The sequence below is a fragment of the Pan paniscus genome, chromosome 9, assembly GCF_029289425.2.
Source record: "Pan paniscus chromosome 9, NHGRI_mPanPan1-v2.0_pri, whole genome shotgun sequence".
Lineage (NCBI taxonomy): Eukaryota > Metazoa > Chordata > Mammalia > Primates > Hominidae > Pan > Pan paniscus.
In genome coordinates this window covers 93,623,385-93,645,693 of record NC_073258.2, presented here as the reverse complement: position 1 = coordinate 93,645,693, position 22,309 = coordinate 93,623,385, and the positions used below count along the sequence as shown (strand labels likewise).

Below are 22,309 nucleotides of genomic sequence, written 5' to 3'. Positions count from 1 at the left end.
GGGTGCGCTTTTGGACTGTGTGGTTCTCGTAACACCTCAGCCATGGGTTCTTTCCATGTGTCTATATTTCAGCCTTGAAAATACCCTGAAACAGTATGATTTTCGATAGGGTGACCATATAATTTATCATCCCAAATGGGGCAATTTTGAGAGTTAATGGGGTCCTCGACCCTGGCTGCATGTCAGAATCACATAGGATTTCTGTGGCTGTATTTACTGAATTTCATATTTTAGAAAACTAATTTTGGTTTATTTTTACATTCCACATTCTTTGCATTTCATTTTGCTGATCAATGAACAATATATTACTTTTATATAACAATTATTAATAGTCAGTTAAAGGAAGGAGAATAATTATGCCAATGCCACAGACATAAATGGGACTCTTTAAGGCAAACAGAGTCATATGATCATCCTAGTTACTGGGAAAGGACACAGGTTGGAGGATCAGAAATTGTCTCACACTGGCTCCCGTATTATATGCAAGTCACTTCCCCTTTCTAAGGTTTCAGTTTATTCAAATGAAAAGTAAAGGAGTTGTACTAAAGTGAACCCTATTGTTTTCTTCAAATTCTACCATTCTATGATTATAAACAGATTCAAAGAAAAGAGTTGCATTATATTTTTCAAATAGTCTCAAACTAAGAGGCAGCTGGCTAGGCAAACACATGAAATATTCATCCTCTCTCCTTTATAAAACAACATAGTTGCAAATGCTTACATCATATTTAAGATGAATCAAGACTTGCTTGCTTCAGGGTTGGCAAAAATTTCATCTTCACCACCTGAAGCATTGTGTTCAGAAAGATTCTAAGGACACATCTGGGCTCAGCAGAAAAATGGGCCTTGATGAATTAGTGATGCCTTCTGGGGTTAGGGGAATCTCAGAGCGCAGCAGGGACTAAGAGAGGGGTTACAGCATACGCATGTGTGCCAGCTCTCTGCCATAACTGGCTTAGGTCTCTGGTGCTAAAAAATAAGAAAAAAAAATCTTCTCATATTTAGTACAGGTCTGCCCCATATTGTTATCTAACATTGTGCTAGTCTCAGAAAGATGTACTAAGCCACATGAGAAGCCCAAAGATTTTCTTTTCCTTCTGCTCTCAATGCCCTTTCTCATGCACTCAGGTTGCAAAGTACAAGGAGCGGTCCTCGACCCTGGCTGCATGTCAGAATCACACAGGATTTCTGTGGCTGGGGTCCAGCCACGGGTGCTTTAAACCTCTCCCCACAACCAGGGGGTTCTACTATACAGACAGCAAGGACAAAGAGGCTAGAATGGCAGAAGAGAGTCAGGACACCTAGATCCCAGTCCTTTTTCTTTACTAAGGCTGTGTGACCTTGGATACATCACTTAGCTTATCTAAGTCTATAAATGAATTTGGACTCTTAGGTATTCTTTAGCTATAACTTTCAGTGACTAAAAAAAATGAGGAGGTAAAGAATAACATGGTGTGTTAACTCAAGCATTATAGATGTCCTTCTCTTTGTAAATTCAAGGAAAGTTGACTTTATTGTCAAACAGATAAATCTACAGTAGATGATCAGGAAAGAAACACGCATGACTTTTCCATGCATGATCAATCACAACTTCTTGAAAGTGGCAGCTAAGTCCTATGATATCATCTATAGAATCCCTTTTCTCACTTGTTCTTGAAAATGATTTTTTTTTTAAACACTAGAAAACCATCGACATAATTTACTACTTCCATTACATTTTTTTTCATTGCTTGCACCCCTGACTTTGGCAGCTCTTTCAGCATTCCTGCTATTCAGTAATTTAACATCTCACCTGAGTGACAGCAACATTTGTCCCATCGGTGACTTCCACACTCATATTATAGATGGACCTCTGCTCTGCATCCAAAGGTTTTGCGATGACAATTGTCCCAACACCCTTCTCTGCATCAAAAGCGCTGTCAAAATTCCCCCCTGATGATTTCACAGAAACATGAAATTAGCAAATCTGATAACTTATTACATGCATTATATCATATATCTTTAAAGGGAGCTCTTATACAGAAATTTTTTTGACAGGCATCCCTATGGCTCAATTTTGTACATCTTAAATGGGACCTCTTTATTTCTAACTTGATTCATAGTTCAAAACACAGCCTCTACAATGCATAACAAATGTCACAAAAAAGGAATGTAGTGCAAAGAAAAACCTCAGCAGTAATGTTAGAGTAGTGAAGCATAAACTGACTCCATTAAATATTTAGAAACCTAAAGGCCCTTCAACTTCTTGTGGCTTCTGCATTAGAAATTTGTAGATCTTTTTGTTTTTTCCAAAGTAGATTAAATTCCAAGTAAATAAATAGTCCAATTATTATTAATAGAATGAGTAGACATTTAAAATCTATTCCAGGATTGATGGTAAACATTTGGCTGCTAGAATTCAGATTCCCTTAATTAAACGTCAGAAATAAAATTATGAATTCTAAACAGTAAAAAAAGCAAAAAAATTTCATATTAAAAATTCTATATCTGCAAGCTGGGATATTTATAGAAATACTTATTTTGCCATCTTGGTAGTGTAAATTATTTTTCTCCTAAAAAGGCAGAAAGCCTAGGGAGAGTCACAAAATAAAATTGGGAAAGAAGTAGAAGAAAACATCAGCTTATATAACACCAGATTACAAAACAATTTACATGAAAGTTTAGAAAACTTTACTTTCCTCTCAACCCCCTGGCCACATATAACTCACAGTCTGTGAGTGATTTGCTTAGGACAACACTGCCATTGTTGAAATCACTGCTGATGTTTCTACCTCTGGGAACCAAAGTGTGGTTTATGATCTTCCCAAAATGAAAGATTTTTTTGAGGGGGAGAAAAATAACGGTATGTATGTGGGAACAATTTTAATTAAGCATGTGTGTATGTTCACAAGCTCTATTTCTTTTGGCCTGAAATTTCATGGTGTTGATTTTGTTCTCAGACAGTAATTTTATTTAACTACAGCATATAGGGCAATGTATTTATTGAATTTCATATTTTAGAAAACTAACTTTGGTTTATTTTTACATTCCACATTCTTTGCATTTCATTTTGCTGATCAATGAACAATATATTACTTTTATATAACAGTTATGAATAGTCAGTTAAGGGAAGGAGAATTTTACCTGAATTACTAGAATCTGATGTACAATGACATGGAATAAATAATATGGTTTACTTAAAAAAAACCTGGCCATATATATATTTCAAATACTTATTGCTTGCAGCTGTCATATACACTTAAGATTATTTAATTGCAAGAGAGAATATAATTGCCCTTGACATTTAATTAAAGTTACGGAGATACGAGAGTATCAGAGAATTGCTTGGAGATTATATACTTTTAAAAAAATTTCATCTAAAAAGAGACTCATCTTCCAATTAATATCTTTAATTGATTTGATGAGGAGCACTAAATATTAACTCCAAAAAAATTGTTTGAAGATAGGATAAGGAGAGAGCGGGGAGTCTAGGCTGAAAAGGGAAGCAAGCCTTAGGTCACCATTTCTTATTCAAAGGGAATGTTTCATGTTGATAACAACATGAAATAAAATGGAAGGCTGATTTGAGTGTCTTGAAAAACCATCTTCATGAGCAAAAGAGAAAAAAAACATGATCATTTGCTATTAAGCGGTACATTCTGAGAGAAAATTTGCCATGGAAACTTTCAAAGAAAGGACATAAAATTGCCTCATAAGTCCTGTATGGAAGGAAAGATGAGAATGTAACTTCTCAGGTTGTTTCTAGTGGGTATTAAATCCCATTTTAAATCACATTTAGAATGTTTTCTTTACCAAAATGTTAACTTTCTTAAATCTTTGGGTCATGATATTATTTGGAGGTGGGGGAAGGAGTCATCCTCTAATGTTGATTATTTTAAAATGTGAAAATGTGTGAGTCAAGTCAAAATAAAGATTATGCAAATTATAAAACTTTAGTTTGCTCCAGTTTAAAGATGATTAAAAATAAAATTTAGAGAACCAGCAAGCATAGATTCCAGTTTGAGTTACTGTTTAAATGGGGCAGTCCAATTTGCTCTCTCTCACTGAATTTGACTCACATTTTCCCCAGGGCCCTGTATAAAAATACATAATCATCGCATGTGCTTAGCGGTATAACATTTACATATGGCATATAGAGTGTGTGCTTTTTCTTAGTCGTTTTTCATATCAAATACCATTTTTGGCTAATTTTATGTTTTTTTTTTTTTTTTTACAGTTCTCTCTCTTCCTGTGTGTGTTCATATATGTATTTGTGTGTGTATGTGTATGTGTATGTGTATATCTCCCTCAAATTCTTTAGAACAGAAACCTCTAAAGGGACAGGGGAGACAGACCAAGAGCAGAGCCAAGAGCACTTGAAGGAGAGCCTACAAACTATGTCTCTCAGCTTACCAATATAGCTAGCAGCCTCGGACGCTCATTTCCAGGACATTTGCTCCTAGTTAAACTAAGATTTAATGTAAAACAAAATCTTCCATGAGTTTTAAAATGAATTTCTGACAAGGGACACAGAATCTAGACCAGCAGTTTACCATCAACCCTCACACAATTTAATAACCTACCACTTAAGCATCCCATTTCATAAACGACTCCATATCTCTCCCCCAGGTCTCATTTTTCAGGCTCCCTTTTAGCCTGAAAGTGATTTCATTTTCATAGGAAACCACGTCCAAATCGTCCAGGGTGAGAATATCAAATGCAAGGAGTCCATTTTCACTAGCAGCATTCCGCTTAAACAAGGTGTGCTTCCTCAGAGCCAGTAACAGAACATGCAAAGCCAGAGTGTGTTCAGTGCAGCAGCGTTAGGCTCAACAAAAGGTGGGGAGGAGGGAGGACACCGCAGAGCTGGTCTGAGTTTCAACAAAATGGGAAATTAGAAAAGCCACAGCCTGAGCGTTGCTGCAGGGGTGTGCGGCAGAGATGGTTAAAAGCGAGGTTGTGAACAGCCCACATAACAGATAATTCACATCAGGGACGTGTCTCTTTGACCATTTTCGGTCAAGACAGGTGTAATAGAGTAAACAAAGAGCAGATGAGGCACAGTGGATTTCTATTGGATTCTAAAGTTAAACATCCCAAGTAGGAATGTCCCAAAAGGCTTTAAAGATGGGACATAAATGGAAATATTTTGAGCCAGCAGCTACTGCTTAAATATGCTGGGCATTGCAGCACTGGGCCGTGATTCAGTCTAGTTTTTCTTTAAAGAAGGGTACGAAGCACCTCTGTCCCTCCATAAAGACACCCAATGGTGAGAATCACACAGCTTCCCCTTTAGAGAGCTTCCAGGTCCCTCCCCTAGCATAAGATTCTTTTCCACTCCACATATAATTGTAAAAATACCAACCCACATCTAGTTGTCACCAAGGGGAAGGTGTTATGTGAGCAGCTTCCAGAACACGGAGCTGCCGAATCTCAATGAATTCAGGGAGTTGTGCACAAGCTGTTGATTCAGGTTCCGCATGTACACTGAACTTAAGAAAAAATGCTAAACACCAGTTACAATTTGATCTTGAAAATGCTAAACACCAATTATCGTTTTCCTCTAATTTTCTGCCTTGAAATGAAAGCAAGCACAGTACCTGGCTGAAAAGGATATTTACTTGGAAGACAGGGGACACCAGGTGGAGGTCAGGAAAAACTGGCTGGAAAGAAAATCTCTTCTAGAATCGAGTTTAGGATTCATTTTCTTAAAACTATTAATAGTATATGAAGTGTTTCTAGGCTTCTTCTTATTTTCCTGAAGTTTCTACAGATGTGCTCCTATGGACCAGACTGTTGCTATGGAAAAATGAGAGGCTTATTTGGGATCAAATTAGGGAAAAGGGGCAGAATAGGGGAAATGAAGTGTTTGATGTCAGTTGAATGACTTGGAGCAAGGGTCACCCTGATGAAGGAGCAGCTGTAATAGAAATGACGTATGAATATGGTTTCTCTCCATATCACTGGGTAAGAGTCTTTCGCTAGAGAAATACAGCCACCTGATTAGGGAAGACCCAGAGGTGTCCAAGCTCTAGTTGAAGAACAAGGCTGCTGCTAGTCCTACCAGAGACTTCAACGGGCCTACTTCATTCATCTCTAAATAAGCGATGGCTCCACTGGGGACAAGGTTCAAGAAAGACAGGCAAAAGCTTATGACACAGCAGCAGCCTGGAGCCCAAAGTTTGAAGGAACCTATGACAAATGAAGGGTCAAAGCAGCCTTCCTGCAACACAGAAAGACATTTCAACTGGAGTTGGAACTAGGTTCTATCACTCACCAACAGAGAAACATTTTCAAAGAGCAGCCTTACAGTAGGCGAGATAAAGAAAGATATTTTAGGTGCTTACTATTTACAAAGAAAACTATTTTTCTCCCCTAAGTCAGGTGAAAAGCTAAAAAATGGGTGACAGCACCCCCCCATCCATCTGCAGGTAAAGAGGAACTGTCTGAGGTGTGTAATAAAGGTGGCCTTCTCTATTGAAATATTTGCCAACAGAATAAAGATACAGGGACTGAACTGTGAACCAGATTGCATGCACATTAGAGAGTCTGTAAATCAAGGAGCTGTGGAGTTGAAATCATAGTCCCCTGAGAAGTGTGAAGATATGTGATAAAGCCACAAAGGATTATGGGTTATTTGTGTTCCCTTCACTTTCTTTCCCTTTTAACACAGAGAAGGAACATGCTGTGCGTTGGGCTGTTTAAACACAGAACAGCTGAACTTTATTATGTTTCCTTTTAATTACAGCTTTCTTAACTCAGTTACAAGTAGGGCTTCTGTTTCTGGAAGCTGAAAAGTCTCACTGCATAACATTGTAAGCAGTGGTCTCCTTGGAGGCACAAGAAAGTGTGTGACAGATCCTCGATGCAAGGGTCCAGGCTTGGAACAAAATCTTGCTTGCTACCCAGCTTTTGTGAATTCATATCATGGTGGGAGACAAAGAAATGCAGTTAAGCAAGAATTGGCTAGATTTGGAAATGCAGAAATGGGGCGACTTTACTCTCAGGGGAAAAGCATGCTGAAACACTATTTCTGCTCACTTAATGAGAATTTATTAGTTATAGCATTAGTAAGCTGTAAGTGTCATGCCAAGATGATGTCTTCTCTGTAACTCAGTGTCTCTTTAGGTGTCTGCAAGCACTGGGTCTATAATGGAGCCAAATTCTCACTCCCTTGGAAGAGTCATAGAGTATTTACCTAGGCAAGGCCCATACTTATATCTGAGACCTCATTTCAGATCCATGCTGATATTACATACCTAGTGCCTATTCCAAGCATTCACTGCTATGTTTCTTAAGCATTGAGGCGCATTGTTCCCTCTTTCCTCTGTATGTTAGCTTGGCCAAAAAAGATGCTTATGTAAGGAGGAAGGGAACAGAGAGATGAGAGTTTCCATGGCTGAAGATAAATAAGCAGGAAATCTTGAGAGCGAGAATAAAACATCTGAATATGATAAAGGAAACAATAGGTATTTAAAGAAGGGGAAAGATGTTGTCAGCAGATTGAGAAAAAATGACTCTGATGGATTAGAAAGATTTTCAAAAGGAGGATTTGGTGGAACGTGGACCATATCAATACTGAAGTAACCAGCACCTGGGAAAAGGATTTTACTTCTGCGCTGAAATAAAGATTTGGTGTTTCAAGATGTTGTTGGCTGGATGTGGGGATGGAAATAAAATCATGTTCTGTTTGGGCATCTGGCCCAGTAAGTTCAATTTGGAAAAGAAGCTTGGCTAGATGTTACCTGATTTACAGTGAAATCTCTGTAATGGAAGCATCCAGACCAGAGGGAAAACCCTGTAGGTCCTCATTCAGAGACCTACAAGTGCACTGAAACTGAAGGCAGTCTCTAGGAAAAGTATAGCATTTAGAAATACACCAATGAAGAAACATGAAAACTGATGCCATGTTCTTGATGATGGATCCTGGGTCTATATTTAAGGTAGCTTAAAGGGACTCCTTCCAGGGAGAGCTCTCATCTGTAAATTGCCTCTCTCTTCTTGGACCAATGATGTTTCTATTTTGTCAAAGGTGCATAGTGTGTAGGTTGCCGTGGCCAGTAGCACAGTGGAAGGTCACACTGACTCTGAGTAGGTTCCAGGAGGCATCAGTAGGGTTAGCATAGTGGCTGCCTGGGGTATCTCCATCATTCACCATAGTTTATTCCACTCATCCTGGGTTGGTAGCAACAGAGGTTTTGGCAGGAGGAAGGAATGAGGACACATGGGCCTTAACCATAGGGGTTAAGAGTGGAGACAGGATAAGCACAAATGAAAATATACAGCAGCACTCATCATGCTGACATGAGAAACTTGCAAATCAGGTTACATGCAGTACTGCTAGGTATGCTTACCTACAGACAGTCACACACACACATGCAGGAATGATGAAGAGTTGCAAGCCTGACCTGGATAACTAGGGTCAGGCAGCTGGTGAGACTGACCATTACAGAAAGGCATGCCAGTAGGATTTCAAAAGCAGAGTACAAGTGAGGGCATCCCAGGGCACATGGGTGGTAGGTGGGATGTACTACGGGTCAGCAGGTTGAGTGCATGGATCATGCCAGGGAGAGATGTGACACTGTCAGGCTGTAGAGGTGCTTGGACACTGGAGTGTTCAAGGAGGAGGGAGAAAAATCAGTGGCTGATGAGAAAGGGCAACTCATCTAATCTCAGGACAGCACACTAGACATTCTGTTGCCTCTTCGGTTTCTGCTGCACTCTCCTTTAGGCTTTTTTTTTTTTTTTGAGACAGAGTCTTGCTCTGTTGCCCAGGCTGCTGGAGTACAGTGATGCAATCTTGGCTCACTGCAACCTCCACCTCCCGGGTTCAAGCAATTCTCCTGCCTCAGCCTCCCCAGTAGCTGGGATTACAGGCGCCCGCCATCATGCCCAGCTAATTTTTGTATTTTTAGTAGAGACGGGGTTTCGCCATGTTGGACGCGTTAATCTCGAACTTCTGACCTCAAGTGATCCACCCACCTCAGCCTCCCCAAGTGTTGAGATTACAGGCGTGAGCCACTGTGCCCGGCTAAAAATCCCTATTGCACATGTCTCTGGACACCCGGCACTAAGGGCACATGTTAGAACTGAATTGCACTTCCTGTGACTCTGGGGGTGGAAGTGAAGAAATCATTAAAGGTGACTGTACAGAAAACCAGACCATGACTACGTGCAACCCTTTGTGGTGCCAAGAAAGAAGAAACTGCATCAGATAATATCTTAATGAGCTGAAAATTACTAAGAAGATAAAGAAATGGAGACCCCTTTCATGGATCAGAAGAAGTTTCATTTCAAATATGTTGAGTAGCAATGAAGAAAGAAGTGAAAGCTTGCTGTGAGGATGCCTATGTACAGGATGGCATGATTAATACCAAGTAAGTAAAACAAAAATGTTCCACCATCATTTCATCAAATGAAACACGTAGAAAACAGCTCTTTGGTTTTTGGAAGTTCAGAGGACTCTCTATAGAGGTTTGACTGCGGGCCATGGGGCGTTCTTTTTCTGTGCCTTGTTAAAACCACTGTGGAACTTTCTAAATGCTTTTCCCAAGTACAGCCATTCCTAGGGGGGAGAGGCAGGTTCCTGCCCATCCTATCCAGGCAGTGCCATGGGGAAGGAAATGATTCCCCCAGACCGACTCTCTCCTGGATCCCCTGCCTCCCACAGAGAAGCGTGGGAAGTCAGCTTTAGCTCAACCCAGTGTCGGATTGGGCGACACACACTCTCCCCTCTGTTTTAGCAACAGCCTGTTTTGTTTCCTGGTCCTCGGCACTCATTTCCTCTCCAGCGCCTCTCCCTGCTGGTTTGTCAAGGGCCATAGGGCTGTTTTGCCCTTTCCTTTTGCAGCCTGGCGTGCTTGCTTGCTTTCTTTCAAGGAATTTAAAGGTTGGCTCCCAGGGTCTATCCTGCATGCTTCCATCTGCTTCCTCTATTCGGCTTGCGGGGGAGGCTGACTGGCTATATATCTAGGTTCCATTTCCTGCCCTTCCTCTTATGGACGACAGCCAGGGGACTCTCCTGATGGGGCTTTTGGTGCATGAATGGTACTACCGCTGCAAAACAGAGGGGCTGAAATACATTTTAATTTCTTTTTCCATTGGAAAAGGCCCAGTTAAATAAACCAACCTACAAAAAGATAAAAACAAAACAACAAAAAGCCCACATACCTCAAAAGCAAAGAAATAAAAGTCAAAACAACCCCCCCCAAAAAAAATCCAAACCCTATCAAACCTCAAACAAAGAAGTCATTGGATACGAGTAATGCAATAGTTGTTAGAGGCATATATGAAATCTGTGGACTGCACTTCAGCCTGTCACAGGCAGTTATGAAAGATGTAATTCAATTTGCTTTAAAAAAAAAACCGTAAAAGGCAGATTGGATAGCTGTATTTTAGCAAATGTGTTTGCACTAAGGGTACCTTCTGTTGAACAGTTCTGCCCACAAGCTGTCTGTAGAATATAGAACATCTCTCGAGCATGCTTGCCACCTTGAAGCAGGGCAGTCGGGAGCAGAAAAAAAAAAAGAACAGAATGCAGAAAAAAGGTGAAGAAAAAGAGAGAAATGAAGGACAGCAAGTCTAGTACCATCAATACATTTAGAAATGAGATTAGCCAAGTGTGACAATAGAATTTAAATGACACACAGAAAGACATTAAGATTGCAGTAAATAACGTACTATGGAAAATCCAGCCAGAGAGCACTTTCGGTTCAGCTTAGCTACAGAGTTGGAACGAAAGCACAGGTCGATTATTCACTTTACTGGCTCTTTTGCATTCCAGCACTATACATCTTTTAATCTTGGCACTAATTGTTAGCTTTTTGCTTTCTTTCTTTTTTTTTTTTTCCTAGTTGCTTCAGTCAATTATTACATTGCATGATACTGCTCTGTAAGACTCGAACTTACCAACTATGTCAAACCACAGAGGGGTGTTAGCTGGCTGCACAGACACCACCCCTACAATTTCAGTCACTCTATCACTTTCCATGACTGTGAAGTTATAAAACGGCTCATCGAAGGTCAATGGTATAGGTGAAGGGGGTGGTTTCTTAATCCATTCAATGTGGAGGCGGGCCGTGGAGGATTTCTGTGGGCGCCCATTGTCCACTGCCTTTATCTACTCACACAGGGAGAGAAGAGAAAGATGTCTCAGACCTCTGATTGTTGTAGAGTTTGGATCTGTCACTCATGTTGCTGGGCCAAGAGTCCATCTTCAACACAGTGTCAGCAAGGGGAAGAAAGGAGCAGAGGTCTGGGGAGTAAAGACTTGGGAATGGAGGGGAACAACCCAGTCATGTGCAGACCTTGACTCTGGCTCTCTGGACCACAGTCAACTTTACAGATATTGAGACCTTGAAAGACAAATGCTGCACTTACAGTTTGTGGTGATTTGTGGGCCTGAATAATAGTTATATGAATAGAAATAGCTAATTTGATTCCTGAGAGCATGATCCTAAGCCTCACCTCTGGTGGTGATACGTGAAAGGGAAGAAAGTGCATTGTGAAACCTTATATATGTGTGAATGATACGTGCAGAAGTGTGTGTGTGCATGTGTATGTGTGTGGTTGTGTTTTGCAGTGTGTGGTTGTGTTTCGCAGCTCCTCCCTTCTGCTATATGTGATTGATAGCAGCACAGGATCCCAGGAGCAAGATAGAGTGGGCTGGGAAAGGGAGTAGCCTGGAGCTAGCTGCCTTGAGGCCCTTCAGTTCTGCCACCTGCAAAAAGGTAACAGAGAACTCTCTCGATAGCACAGTCCCTGGAGGCAGCGTGGAAGGGAAGACAGGGCTAATGACTCTCCTCTGTGGTCATAATTAGCTGATATAAGGGCTGAGGAAGCAAGTCTCCCTGCCCAGCTGGGCAGGGTGAAGAGTCCAGGTGAACCCTGGACTCAAATGGGAGGGTCAAAAGCTCCAAGAAGCAAAAGCCAAAACAAAACAAAAATAAAAATAAATTTTTAAAAGGACTTTCAAGTATTACGTTTAAAAAATAACATAGGAACATAACTGATAGCTATAGCCCTTCGAAACAGTGACAATGCATAGCACCCTCATGCTATGTGTTCATGGATGATTGCTTTGCCCTAGAAACTCCCTGTGGGGTGAGAAAACTTGAGGATACATGTCTTAAGCCAGGTTCCCCCAGGAGCTAAGACAGGCATTTGAGTACAAATGGTTTTTTTTGGTGGGGAAGTGCTCTCAGGAGAAAGAGAATAGAGATCAGGGTGGGCAGGGTAGGAGTTAAACCAGGATGTGGTCCTGGCTGACCAGAGGGATCCCATGGGGAGCTCTGAACCATTAATTGCACCAGAATTGAATCCACTTTGAGGCAAGGGGATTGGACTTTTGCATCTGGGTGTCAGTCAGCCAGTGGCTGTGGGCTGCTAGACTGGAGGCTTGGAATGTAGACTCTCTTTCACCAAGAATCATCCAAGGATGATTCTCTGGAGAACAGGGCAGCTGTGAGCCATTGACAGCCAATACTTGCAGTCTGAGAATGGGATTGGGGCAGGACACCAACAGTATCCACTTGAATCTATCCAGTCCTCAGATTCCCAAACTGCAAGTCTCACATAGCTGCAATGGCACACAGCACATCAGAGCTTCTAACAGTAGATGCAGAGCTGGTGTTTTACTATATTTTTTTTCTCTGCCCACTGTTCTGGACACATAACTGAGCACAGCAAGGAGCCCACGTCTAGACCACAGGAGAGAAAGGATAAATCAAGGGACTCAGGCCATCGTTTAAAATAATAAAGGACAGACCTAGCAGAGAAGGATAAAGACAAAGAGAAGAGTGGTGGATGGTGCCTTTTTTTTTTTTGAGACAGAGTCTTGCTCTGTCACCCAGGCTGGAGTGCAGTGGCGTGGTCTCGGCTCACTGCAACCTCTGCCTCCCGGGTTCAAGTGATTCTCCTGCTTCAGCCTCCTGAGCAGCTGGGATTACAGGCACACACCACCATGCCCAGCTAATTTTTTATATTTTTGGTAGAGATGGGGTTTTACCATGTTGGCCAGGCTGGTCTCAAACTCCTGACCTCAAGTGATCCGCCTGCCTCGGCCTCCCAAAGTGCTGGGATTACAGGCATGAACCACCGCGCCTTTGTTGGGACCCTGGACCATGCTCATTGCTTGTAAGGATACCAGCTGCCTTTCTGGAATAGGTACTACCTGGCTAAAGTGGTTGGGGTCAGGGGAGCACACTGGCACTGTAGATACAGGAGCTTTAAGTTTCTACATGACATGGTGCCCGTGCTTGTTTTTACTTTTCTAATTTAATAAAAAATTCAGTCACTTTATACTTGAGTTTTCTCAGTTTTTATGGAATAAACATCATTGTGATTTGTGTCTCACAATTTACACAGCTATATCCACACTCTATCACATTGTTGATAATTTCAAAAGTTGTTTTCTATGGGAAGTCTCGGAGACATGTTGAGAGATATGTTCAGTGGTGGGTAGGATGTGTTGCCCTGCTGTTCCCCTACCGCTAGTTTGCATCTATGTTCAGCACTTTGAGGATGATTTAGGGCTGCAGAAAGAGTGGTTGAGTATGTGGTGAAACAGGCTGTGGCCTGGGAATGGGGGAAAATGCTGACAGGACACAACCAAAGGAAATTGTCTCGTCATTTAAGAATATCAATGAAACAGGCAAGAGTTCTCACCTGCACTTGCCTCCCAGAAAGAACCCTTCCACAGCTGTGTGGCTTCACTTTTTACTCTAAAGATTTATTGCTCAAAGGAGTATACTTGAATAAGAACATAACCACTTCCCCCCATCTGCTGTGCTGCTGGAGTTTGGAAGATCTTACCGTTAGGATGTCATAACTGCCTGCTGTAAACTGCTTTCTAGAAGAAACCATCCCAGTTTTAGGGTCAATAAAGAACTTTCCGTCATCATTCCCATCCACAATACTGTAGGAGATTTCTGCGTTGGGGCCCTCATCTCTATCAAATGCAAAAGCCCTGTAAATCGGTTCTCCTCTCTTCTTTCGGTCACGTTCTGGCAGCTTGATCTGGTAGACCTTCTCTGGGAACTGGGGCTTGTTGTCATTTTCATCTAGAACCTGAACCACCACCCAAATGGTTGACTGTTTTGGAGAGGGACCACCATCTGTCACAGTCACCTGAAAAAGAGAGTATGATGTAATCAGAAAGGAGAAAATTATTCTTGCTATTACATGTTAACCTATGGGTGTTTCTTCTAATGCACGGACAATGCTATCCTATCCAAATTCTTTTAGTATTCATTTTCTTCTCTTTTTTCATCTTTCTATAGATTGAATTGTGTCCCCCTTAAAATTCATATATTGATGCTCTAACTGCCCATATGTTGTTATTAAGGTTAAATGAGATCATAAGGATTGAGTCCTGATCTGACAGAACTCATGTCCCTATAAAAGACAAAGAAACACTAGAGATCCCAATCTCTCTCTGCCATGTGAACACACAAAAGAAGGTAGCTGTCTGCAAGCCAGGAAGAGAGCCCACACCACAAAATGAGCCCTGCTGGAATGTTGACCTTGGACTTTCCAGTCTTCATGCTATAGTCTGAATGTAACCCTTCAAAATTCATATGTTAAAACCTAATTTCCAATGCAATAGTATTAGGAGGTGGGGCCTTTAGGTGGTGATTAGATCATGAGGATCAAACCCTCATGAATGAGATTAGTGCCCTTCGAAAGAGGCTGTGAAGGCTTGCTTGTCCCTTCCACCATATGAGGACATGACCAGAAGGCACCATCTAGGAGGAACAAGCTATCACTAGACACTGAATCTGCTAGTGCCTTGATTTTAGACTTCCCAGCTTCCAGAATTGTGAACAATAAATTTCTGTTCTTTAAGCCATCCAGCCTATGGTATTTTATTACAGCAACCAGAGCAGACTAAGACACATCTCCATGTTAAGATTTGATTTTTACATTGTCATTGAACAAAAGGAAAACTATGATATATGTTCCACTGTTTGATGTCTGATTTTAAGTACATTACAATGTCTTTAACAATTGCAAAATATTTTTCTATTTCTCTCTGGAAAATGGGAGGGGGATGTACACCTCTCTCCATGTCACTATGATGCTGTTCTCATGTGTGCCTGTGAAAATTGAGATAGAAAAGAGTAATGAAGAGCACAAACATAATTTTCACAGAATATATAGACTTTGCATCCTAGTGTAAATAATTTTCTTATTAGTCATAGTGATAATCAGTATGATATTAACACCTAACATGTCAATAGTGTGGCACAGTTTATAACGCACTCTTTCATGCATTATCTCATTCACTTTCCAAAATATCCTCTTCAGTAAGTGAAGCAGGTTTATTTATTCCCATTTCACAGTTGAGAAAACAGAGGCTCAAAACAGACCATTGTTAATAAGTGGTAAAGCTAGGTATTAAACTTTTGGAAATTGTTAATGTTCTGTTTAACAAAAAAAAGGAAGAACCCATATTTAATCTTTAAATCATTAGCTTGAATGAAACAGATTATTACTTCCATATATGTACTTGGAGGCTGGAAGGAACATAAAGATGCGCTCAACATCAATAGGAGAAAAACAACAGTGAATCAAAGCAGCTGGTCAGCTATTTTTTCACCTAATAAAACAACCTGACAGGTATAACTGAAACAAAGGCCAAAAATGTGGGAAAACACATTAAAGCCTTTTTGCAAAATGGAATTGCAATCTAGTTTAGTTTCTCTTACAAGCTGCCTAGGAGGATAGCTTTAATAGACTTAAGATAAATTTTCATACAAGTTCTCGCTTTCTTTGAAAAATCAATCAAGTTTCCTTCCAAAGTTATTTTCCCAATTGCTTTGTTGTGTTTCACAAAAGAACCACATTGGGACCAAAATGTGCCAAGGTTGGATTTTGACTCTTGAGCTAATTCCTTGACATGCCAGTTCTGAAGAGGCACATTCTGCTGCTGCTGGTGAACGCAAATGTTACACTCCCAGGTGACCTGTGTTGACCAAACATATTGATTTCTTGGCTGCTCAACTACTCTGCCTCTCTTTTCTGCTTGAGCAGCCTGTCCAAATTCAGACAACTCTCAATGTCTTCATCGTGCACAAAATCACCTCCTTGTCAATTAATGCCCTGCAATGGGCTCTGAGACAGTGTTCTGGAGCTGCTTCAGGGACAGGTGGCTGCCAGGGAAAGGAGCCCCTCTTGGCAACAGTTCGCTGCTCACTAGAGGATGCTGCTGCTATAAAATGTTTTTCTTTGAAACGGACCTGGATTTACAAACCCAAATCCTTGAGGTGTCTACCTACAGGCGGGAAGTGTGGTAGCTGCACAGCCCTTGAAGAATCTCTCAGGAGTGCTACGCATAGCGGGTCACTCGTCATCATGTTACTGCAAGCACCCAGCTCCCTCAGGCCATAAGGGCATCCTTCAGGTCCTCTTTTCTTTGGAGAGCTGTCCCTATCCTTTCTGTGGAGCTTGCCTACTCACCCTTTAAGTCCAGCTGAAATGTCACTTCCTTAAGGCTACCTTCTCTGACCCCACAGACCAAGTGCCAGCTTTCCCGCCCCCTCATTCTGTACTGTTAAATCACCCTATGCTTTTCTTTTGTAGCACTTACCATTGTGGAAATTAATTAAATACATGATTCTCCACTTAAGTGGATAAACTGCATGAGGGCAAAGACAGACTGTGCTTGTTTTCTCACTGCTCTCACCCCTGTGTCAAGTCACAGAACATGCTCCATTCATGCTTATTTAATAAATGAGGCTCTAATGCAGGTCCTACTTGAACAGTCTCTTTAGCCAAATCAGTCTCACCTTGCAAAACCTTCTGAGATGGTTCAAGGGCCTTAACAACATAGCTCCAAGCTGCTTTTCCTGCCTTTTTGCCAATTACTCCTCCATCTCCTTACCCATGGTTTCATCTACTACCTACATGCTGCTAATTCTCCAATGTGTATCTCTTGTGCCTAAGCCTATTTCCTGATCACCAAACCAACATGATCAACAATTTACTAGTAATCTACTTTCTGGATCCTAGCACCCCAAAAGTCACAAACTGAAATCAATACCCTCAAACCTCCTCCTTTTCCTATGTCCATTGTCTTAATAAATGGCACCCCTATCTACTCACACACTGGTGCACACTAGAATCCTAGGCATCCTTCTGTCTAACTATCTATATCCAATTGAACTTGGGGACCAACAGGTATCTCACACACAACCCTCGCCCCATGCCAACTCTTCTGCCACACTGCCCTATTACAGACCCCCCTTGCATCTTGCTTGGATGGCCACAGTAGCCTCCAGGCCTCCCTGCCTTCAGCCTTTGCCTTTGTTGTAGAGTGATATTTCTTCTTCAAAAATCTGATCATGTCGCTGATTTGCATAATACTCTTCAGGGGCTCCTTGAGGACAAAGATCTGGCTGGATTCTCTCTGCATCTGGCTTTGTTGATCAGCCTGTACTGTCTGCCTCTTTCTCATCTCTATGCTCAGTTACATGGTGAGCTTGGGAGGTCCTGAGCATGCCATGCTCTTACAGCTCCATTCCTTTGCGCAGCCATTTGTCTTCATGGAATGCCCTCTCCTGGGAATATACTTGACTCATTCTAGAAGCCTCAATCCAAACATTCCTGTGAAGCCATTCCCTGCCTCCTGCAGACCTATGTAGGTGCCCTTAGTATGTTTCTATACCACTATGTGTATAGTTCTAGGACACTAATTATCATCCTGCATTTTAAGTGTCCATTTGCTTGTTGATCTCCATTCAATCCTTCTAGACTGTGAGCAATTTGAGGTCAAGAGAACTGTCTCTTATTCATTGTTATGTTCTGGCACCTGGTACAGCTCTAAGTGACAAATATTCTATGAAATCAAGAATTCACTTACCTACAACACTTCCCTATGATAATAAGTGAAAAGAACATTCAGACACTGAGGGTCTCTGTATGAAAATTAACATATAATCTCCCAAGTGCTTCTAGTGTTATGATTCTACTCATGGGGGGTCAGCTAGAGGTGGACAGTTTTAACCATGCACTCTGAGGTTCATACCCAGTTTACATAACTGAGAACACTACCAATCTAAAGATTATGAAGATAATGCAGAATGATTTTTAGCCACTCCTCAAACTGTGCTCACTTTTGTGGACATTCATCCAGTCTCCTGAAATGATTTATTCCCATGTCTGGCTCCTTCAGTGCACTGTGAGCTACTCAAAAGCAGGAACCTTGTCTTTTTCATCCCTTTCTGAAACCTAGTGTCCTCTGGATAAATGTTTGCTGAACTGAACTACACTGCTAACCTCAAAGTCTGAATTTTCATTATTATTTCTCTGGACCCATTCATCTGCCCTGCCACATTTGTGCCTGGAATATTAATCATCAATGATTAATGGAATCATCAATGGCATCATCAATCATTCCATCAGATTCTCAGATTTCAGACTTCATAATACATTAGGCCTGAAACCTCCCTTCGAATTAGCCCATATGAAAGGAGTAGCAGCAGTGAAGATCAAAGCAAAACTAGCTGAGATAAATCCCCATCATCTCCTCTTCTGCATCATTTCTCATTAAGGATGCAAGAAACGCACCATTGTTTAGAAGTGACCCGTGTGTACTCTCACTCTACTACAGCCTCACAAAAGAACAGAGAACCATCCTCACCTAGATTTTCTGCTCTTATTGCCAATCAATAATCAGTGGTGCTGGCAATTAATCCAAAGCCTGAAAGATTAATTTCTTTAGATGATAACAGCTATCACCTAATAAAAGGAGCCACAAATAGGCCGGGTGCAGTGGCTCGTGCCTGTAATCCTGGCACTTTGGGAGGCCGAGGTGGGCGGATCACCTGAGGTCGGGAGTTCGAGACCAGCCTGACCAACATGGAGAAACCCTGTCTCTACTAAAAGTGCAAAATTAGCTGGGCATGGTGGCACATGCCTGTAATTCCAGCTACTCAGGAGGCTGAGGCAGGAGAATTGCTTGAACCCGGGAGGCGGAGGTTGCAGTGAGCTGAGATCGCGCCACTGCACTCCAGCCTGGGCAACAAGAGCAAACCTCTGTCTCAAAAAAAAAAAAAAAAAAAAAAAAAAAAAAGGAGCCACAAATAGTTCATTGGTCTGTGAATGCCAGGCAGAGCCAGGAGGCAGGACAATTACAAAACAGGACAATTACAACAAGAACCATGTCTTTAAGTCTATTCCTGGAAGAAACAAGAGCTTCGTAGGACCAAAAATGGTCAGACACTGAGAATTTTGAAGTTATGGAAGCTGGTGGGAGGGCACACTTCTCACTCACTGAAATTGCCTGATGAATTTATTTTTGTTGTCTCCTTTCCCCAAGCAGAAGATAAGTATATGAACTGCCTAAAAGCGGAGATCTTGGATCTTGTCTACTGCCTTGTTCCCAGTGATTACAAGAGTGTCTAAGAATATATTCAATATTTTTAAGCCAAAGAGTTAAACTCTGGCATTTTCCTTATCCATTAATTCACCACAAATGATTATTTCCAGGCTATTGTATTTATAATGGAAAATCATTCTTCAGATATTACGTATCCCCCTCCCCTGTTTTATACAGTGGTCTGCTCCTATCTTTGGATTTACTTTCCACAACTTCAGTTACCTGTGGTTCAGCACAATAAGCTATTTTGTGAGACACAGAAAGAGATCAATCACATAACTTTCATGACAGTATATTGTTATAACTCTTCTACATCATCATTGTCGTTGAACTCTTACTGTGCCTAATTTATAAATTAAGCTTTGTCATAGGTATGTATGTACAAGAAAAACGATAGCATATATAGGGTTTGGTATTATCTGCAGAGTTTCAGGCATCCACTGGGGATCTTGGAACATATCCCCTATGGAAAAGGGGCAACTACTTTATTGGTCCTTGACACTTTATCGTTACCTAATATGTTATGTATTTCACTTATGTGGTTATCACATATCTGCTTTTACTAGAACCTGAGCTCCACAGAGAATGAATTTTCATCTATTTTGTTCAGACATATTCCTAGCATCTACAACAGTGCCTGGAATGTAGTAAGAATTCCATAAATATTTGTTGAATGAATAAATGAAATATTTATCCAGTACCTTTTAGGTAACAAACTCTTTTTTAGGCAAACTGGGAGATCAACCAAATAACCAACCAACGAACACAGATTCTGACCAAATTCACAATCCCCCATGACCTAAATCCTCTGTAATATTTGGGACCTGCAATCACATGGCCTCAATTTTGGTATATTTGGTAAGAGGAACTCAGTGCCCTGTTTAGCAGCCCATTTGTGGTTTGATAGATTCAATTTTCAGAAAGCTCTACCTAATTTTTTTAGTTGACAAATAAAAATTGCAAATACTTATGATATACAACATGACGTTTTGATATATGTATACACTTTGGAATGGCTAAAACAGGTTAATTAACGTATATATTACCTCATGTAACTTTTTTTGTGGTGAGAACACTTAAAATCTACTCTCTGGCAGGGTGTAGTGGTTCATGCCTGTAATCCCAGCACTTTGGGAGGCGAAGGCAGGTGGATCACCTGAGGTCAGGAGTTTGGTACCAGGCTGGCCAACATGGTGAGACCCTGTCTCTACTAAAAATACAAAAAATTAGCTGGGCATGGTGGTGCATGCCTGTAATCCCAGATACTCGGGAGGCTGAGGCAGAAGAATCACTTGAACCCAGGAGGCAGTGGTTGCAGTGAGCCAAGATCACACCACTGCACTCCAGCCTGGGCAACAGAGTGAGATTCTACCTCAAAAACAAACAAACAAACAAACAAAAACTACTCTCTTAGCAATTTTAAAGTATACAATATATTGTTATTACCATTAATATAATCACCATGATGTAAAACAGACCTCTTCAACTTGCCTCCTGCCTAACTGAAATTTCGTATCCTTTGATCAACATCTCCCCATTACCAATCCCTCCTGTCTCCTCTATCACCTCTAGTAACCACTATTCTATTCTCTGCTCTTATAAATTTGACTTTTTTACATTCCACATATTTGTGAGATCATGTGGCATTTATCTTTTTATTTGAGTTAACATGATGTTCTTCAAGTATATCCACGTTTCCATGTTGTCACAAATGACAGGATTTCCTTCTTTATTATTATTATTATTATTTTTTAGATCAAGTCTCGCTCTGTTGCCAGGCTGGAATGTGGTGGCGCGATCTCCACTCACTGCAACCTCCCCCTCTCAGATTCAAATGATTCTCCTGCCTCAGCTTCCGGAGTAGCTGGGATTACAAGTGCACACCACCACGCCCAGCTAATTTTTTTTTTTTTTTTGTATTTTTAGTAGAGACGGGTTTTCACCATGTTGGCCAGGATGGTCTCTATCTCCTTTTTTTTTTTTTTTTTTTTTTTTTTTTTTTTTTTTTTTTTGAGGCAGAGTCTTCCTCTGTCGCCCAGGCTGGAGTGCAATGGTGCTATCTTGGCTCACTGCAAACTCCACCTCCCAGGTTCACGCCATTCTCCTGCCTCAGCCTCCCGAGTAGCTGGGACTACAGGCACCCGCCACCATGCCTGGCTAATTTTTTTTGTATTTTTAGTACAGACGGGGTTTCACCGTGTTAGCCAGGATGGTCTCGATCTCCTGACCTCGTGATCCGCCCGCCTCGGCCTACCAAAGTGCTGGTATTACAGGCGTGAGCCATCGCGCCCGGCCGATTTCCTTCTTTTCAAAGGCTGAATAGTATTCCATTGTGTATATATACAAACATAGTCTTCATGCATCCGTTGATGGACAGTTATGTTGTTTCCATATCTCAAGTGTTGTGAATAGTGCTGCAATGAGCATGGAAATGCATACTTCTTTTCTTGTTTTTATATAGGAAAATATTGTCTTTATTTTTTAAATATATTTTTTAGTATTATATTTCCATATGTTATTGGGGTACAGGTGGTATTTGGCTACATGATTAAGTTCTTTAGTGGTGACTTGTGGGATGTTGGTGCACCCCTCACCTGAGCAGTATACATTGCACCATATTTGTAGTATTTTATCCCTCCTCCACCTTCCCCTAAGTCCTCCAAATACATTGTATGCCTTTGCATCTTCATAGCTTAGCTCCCACATATCAGTGAGAATATACAATGTTTGGTTTTCCATTCCTGAGTTACTTTACTTAGAATAATAGTCTTCAATCTCATCCAGGTTGCTGCAAATGCATTCATTTTCATGGCTGAGTAGTATTCCACTATATATATATATATATATATATACACACACACACACACACACACACACACACACACACACACCAGAGTTTCTTTATCCAAGACTTCTTTTCAATATACTGATTTTATTTCCTTTGCATATAGA

The 22,309-nt window shown here is 41.1% G+C and overlaps 1 protein-coding gene across 3 annotated transcripts in view; it reads right to left on the bottom strand.

Annotated features, from left to right (window-relative positions):
• Positions 1-22,309, bottom strand: part of FAT3 (FAT atypical cadherin 3) — a 679,183-nt gene that overhangs the window by 120,438 nt on the left and 536,436 nt on the right. For all 3 annotated transcript variants that reach the window (XM_034933534.3, XM_034933535.3, XM_003813776.5), the window contains 3 exons: positions 13,792-14,106; positions 10,888-11,098; positions 1,793-1,932 (listed from right to left, as the gene is read on the bottom strand). In XM_034933534.3, coding sequence (XP_034789425.3) covers positions 1,793-1,932; positions 10,888-11,098; positions 13,792-14,106 — 666 coding nt within the window. The remainder of the gene's footprint in view (positions 1-1,792; positions 1,933-10,887; positions 11,099-13,791; positions 14,107-22,309) is intronic.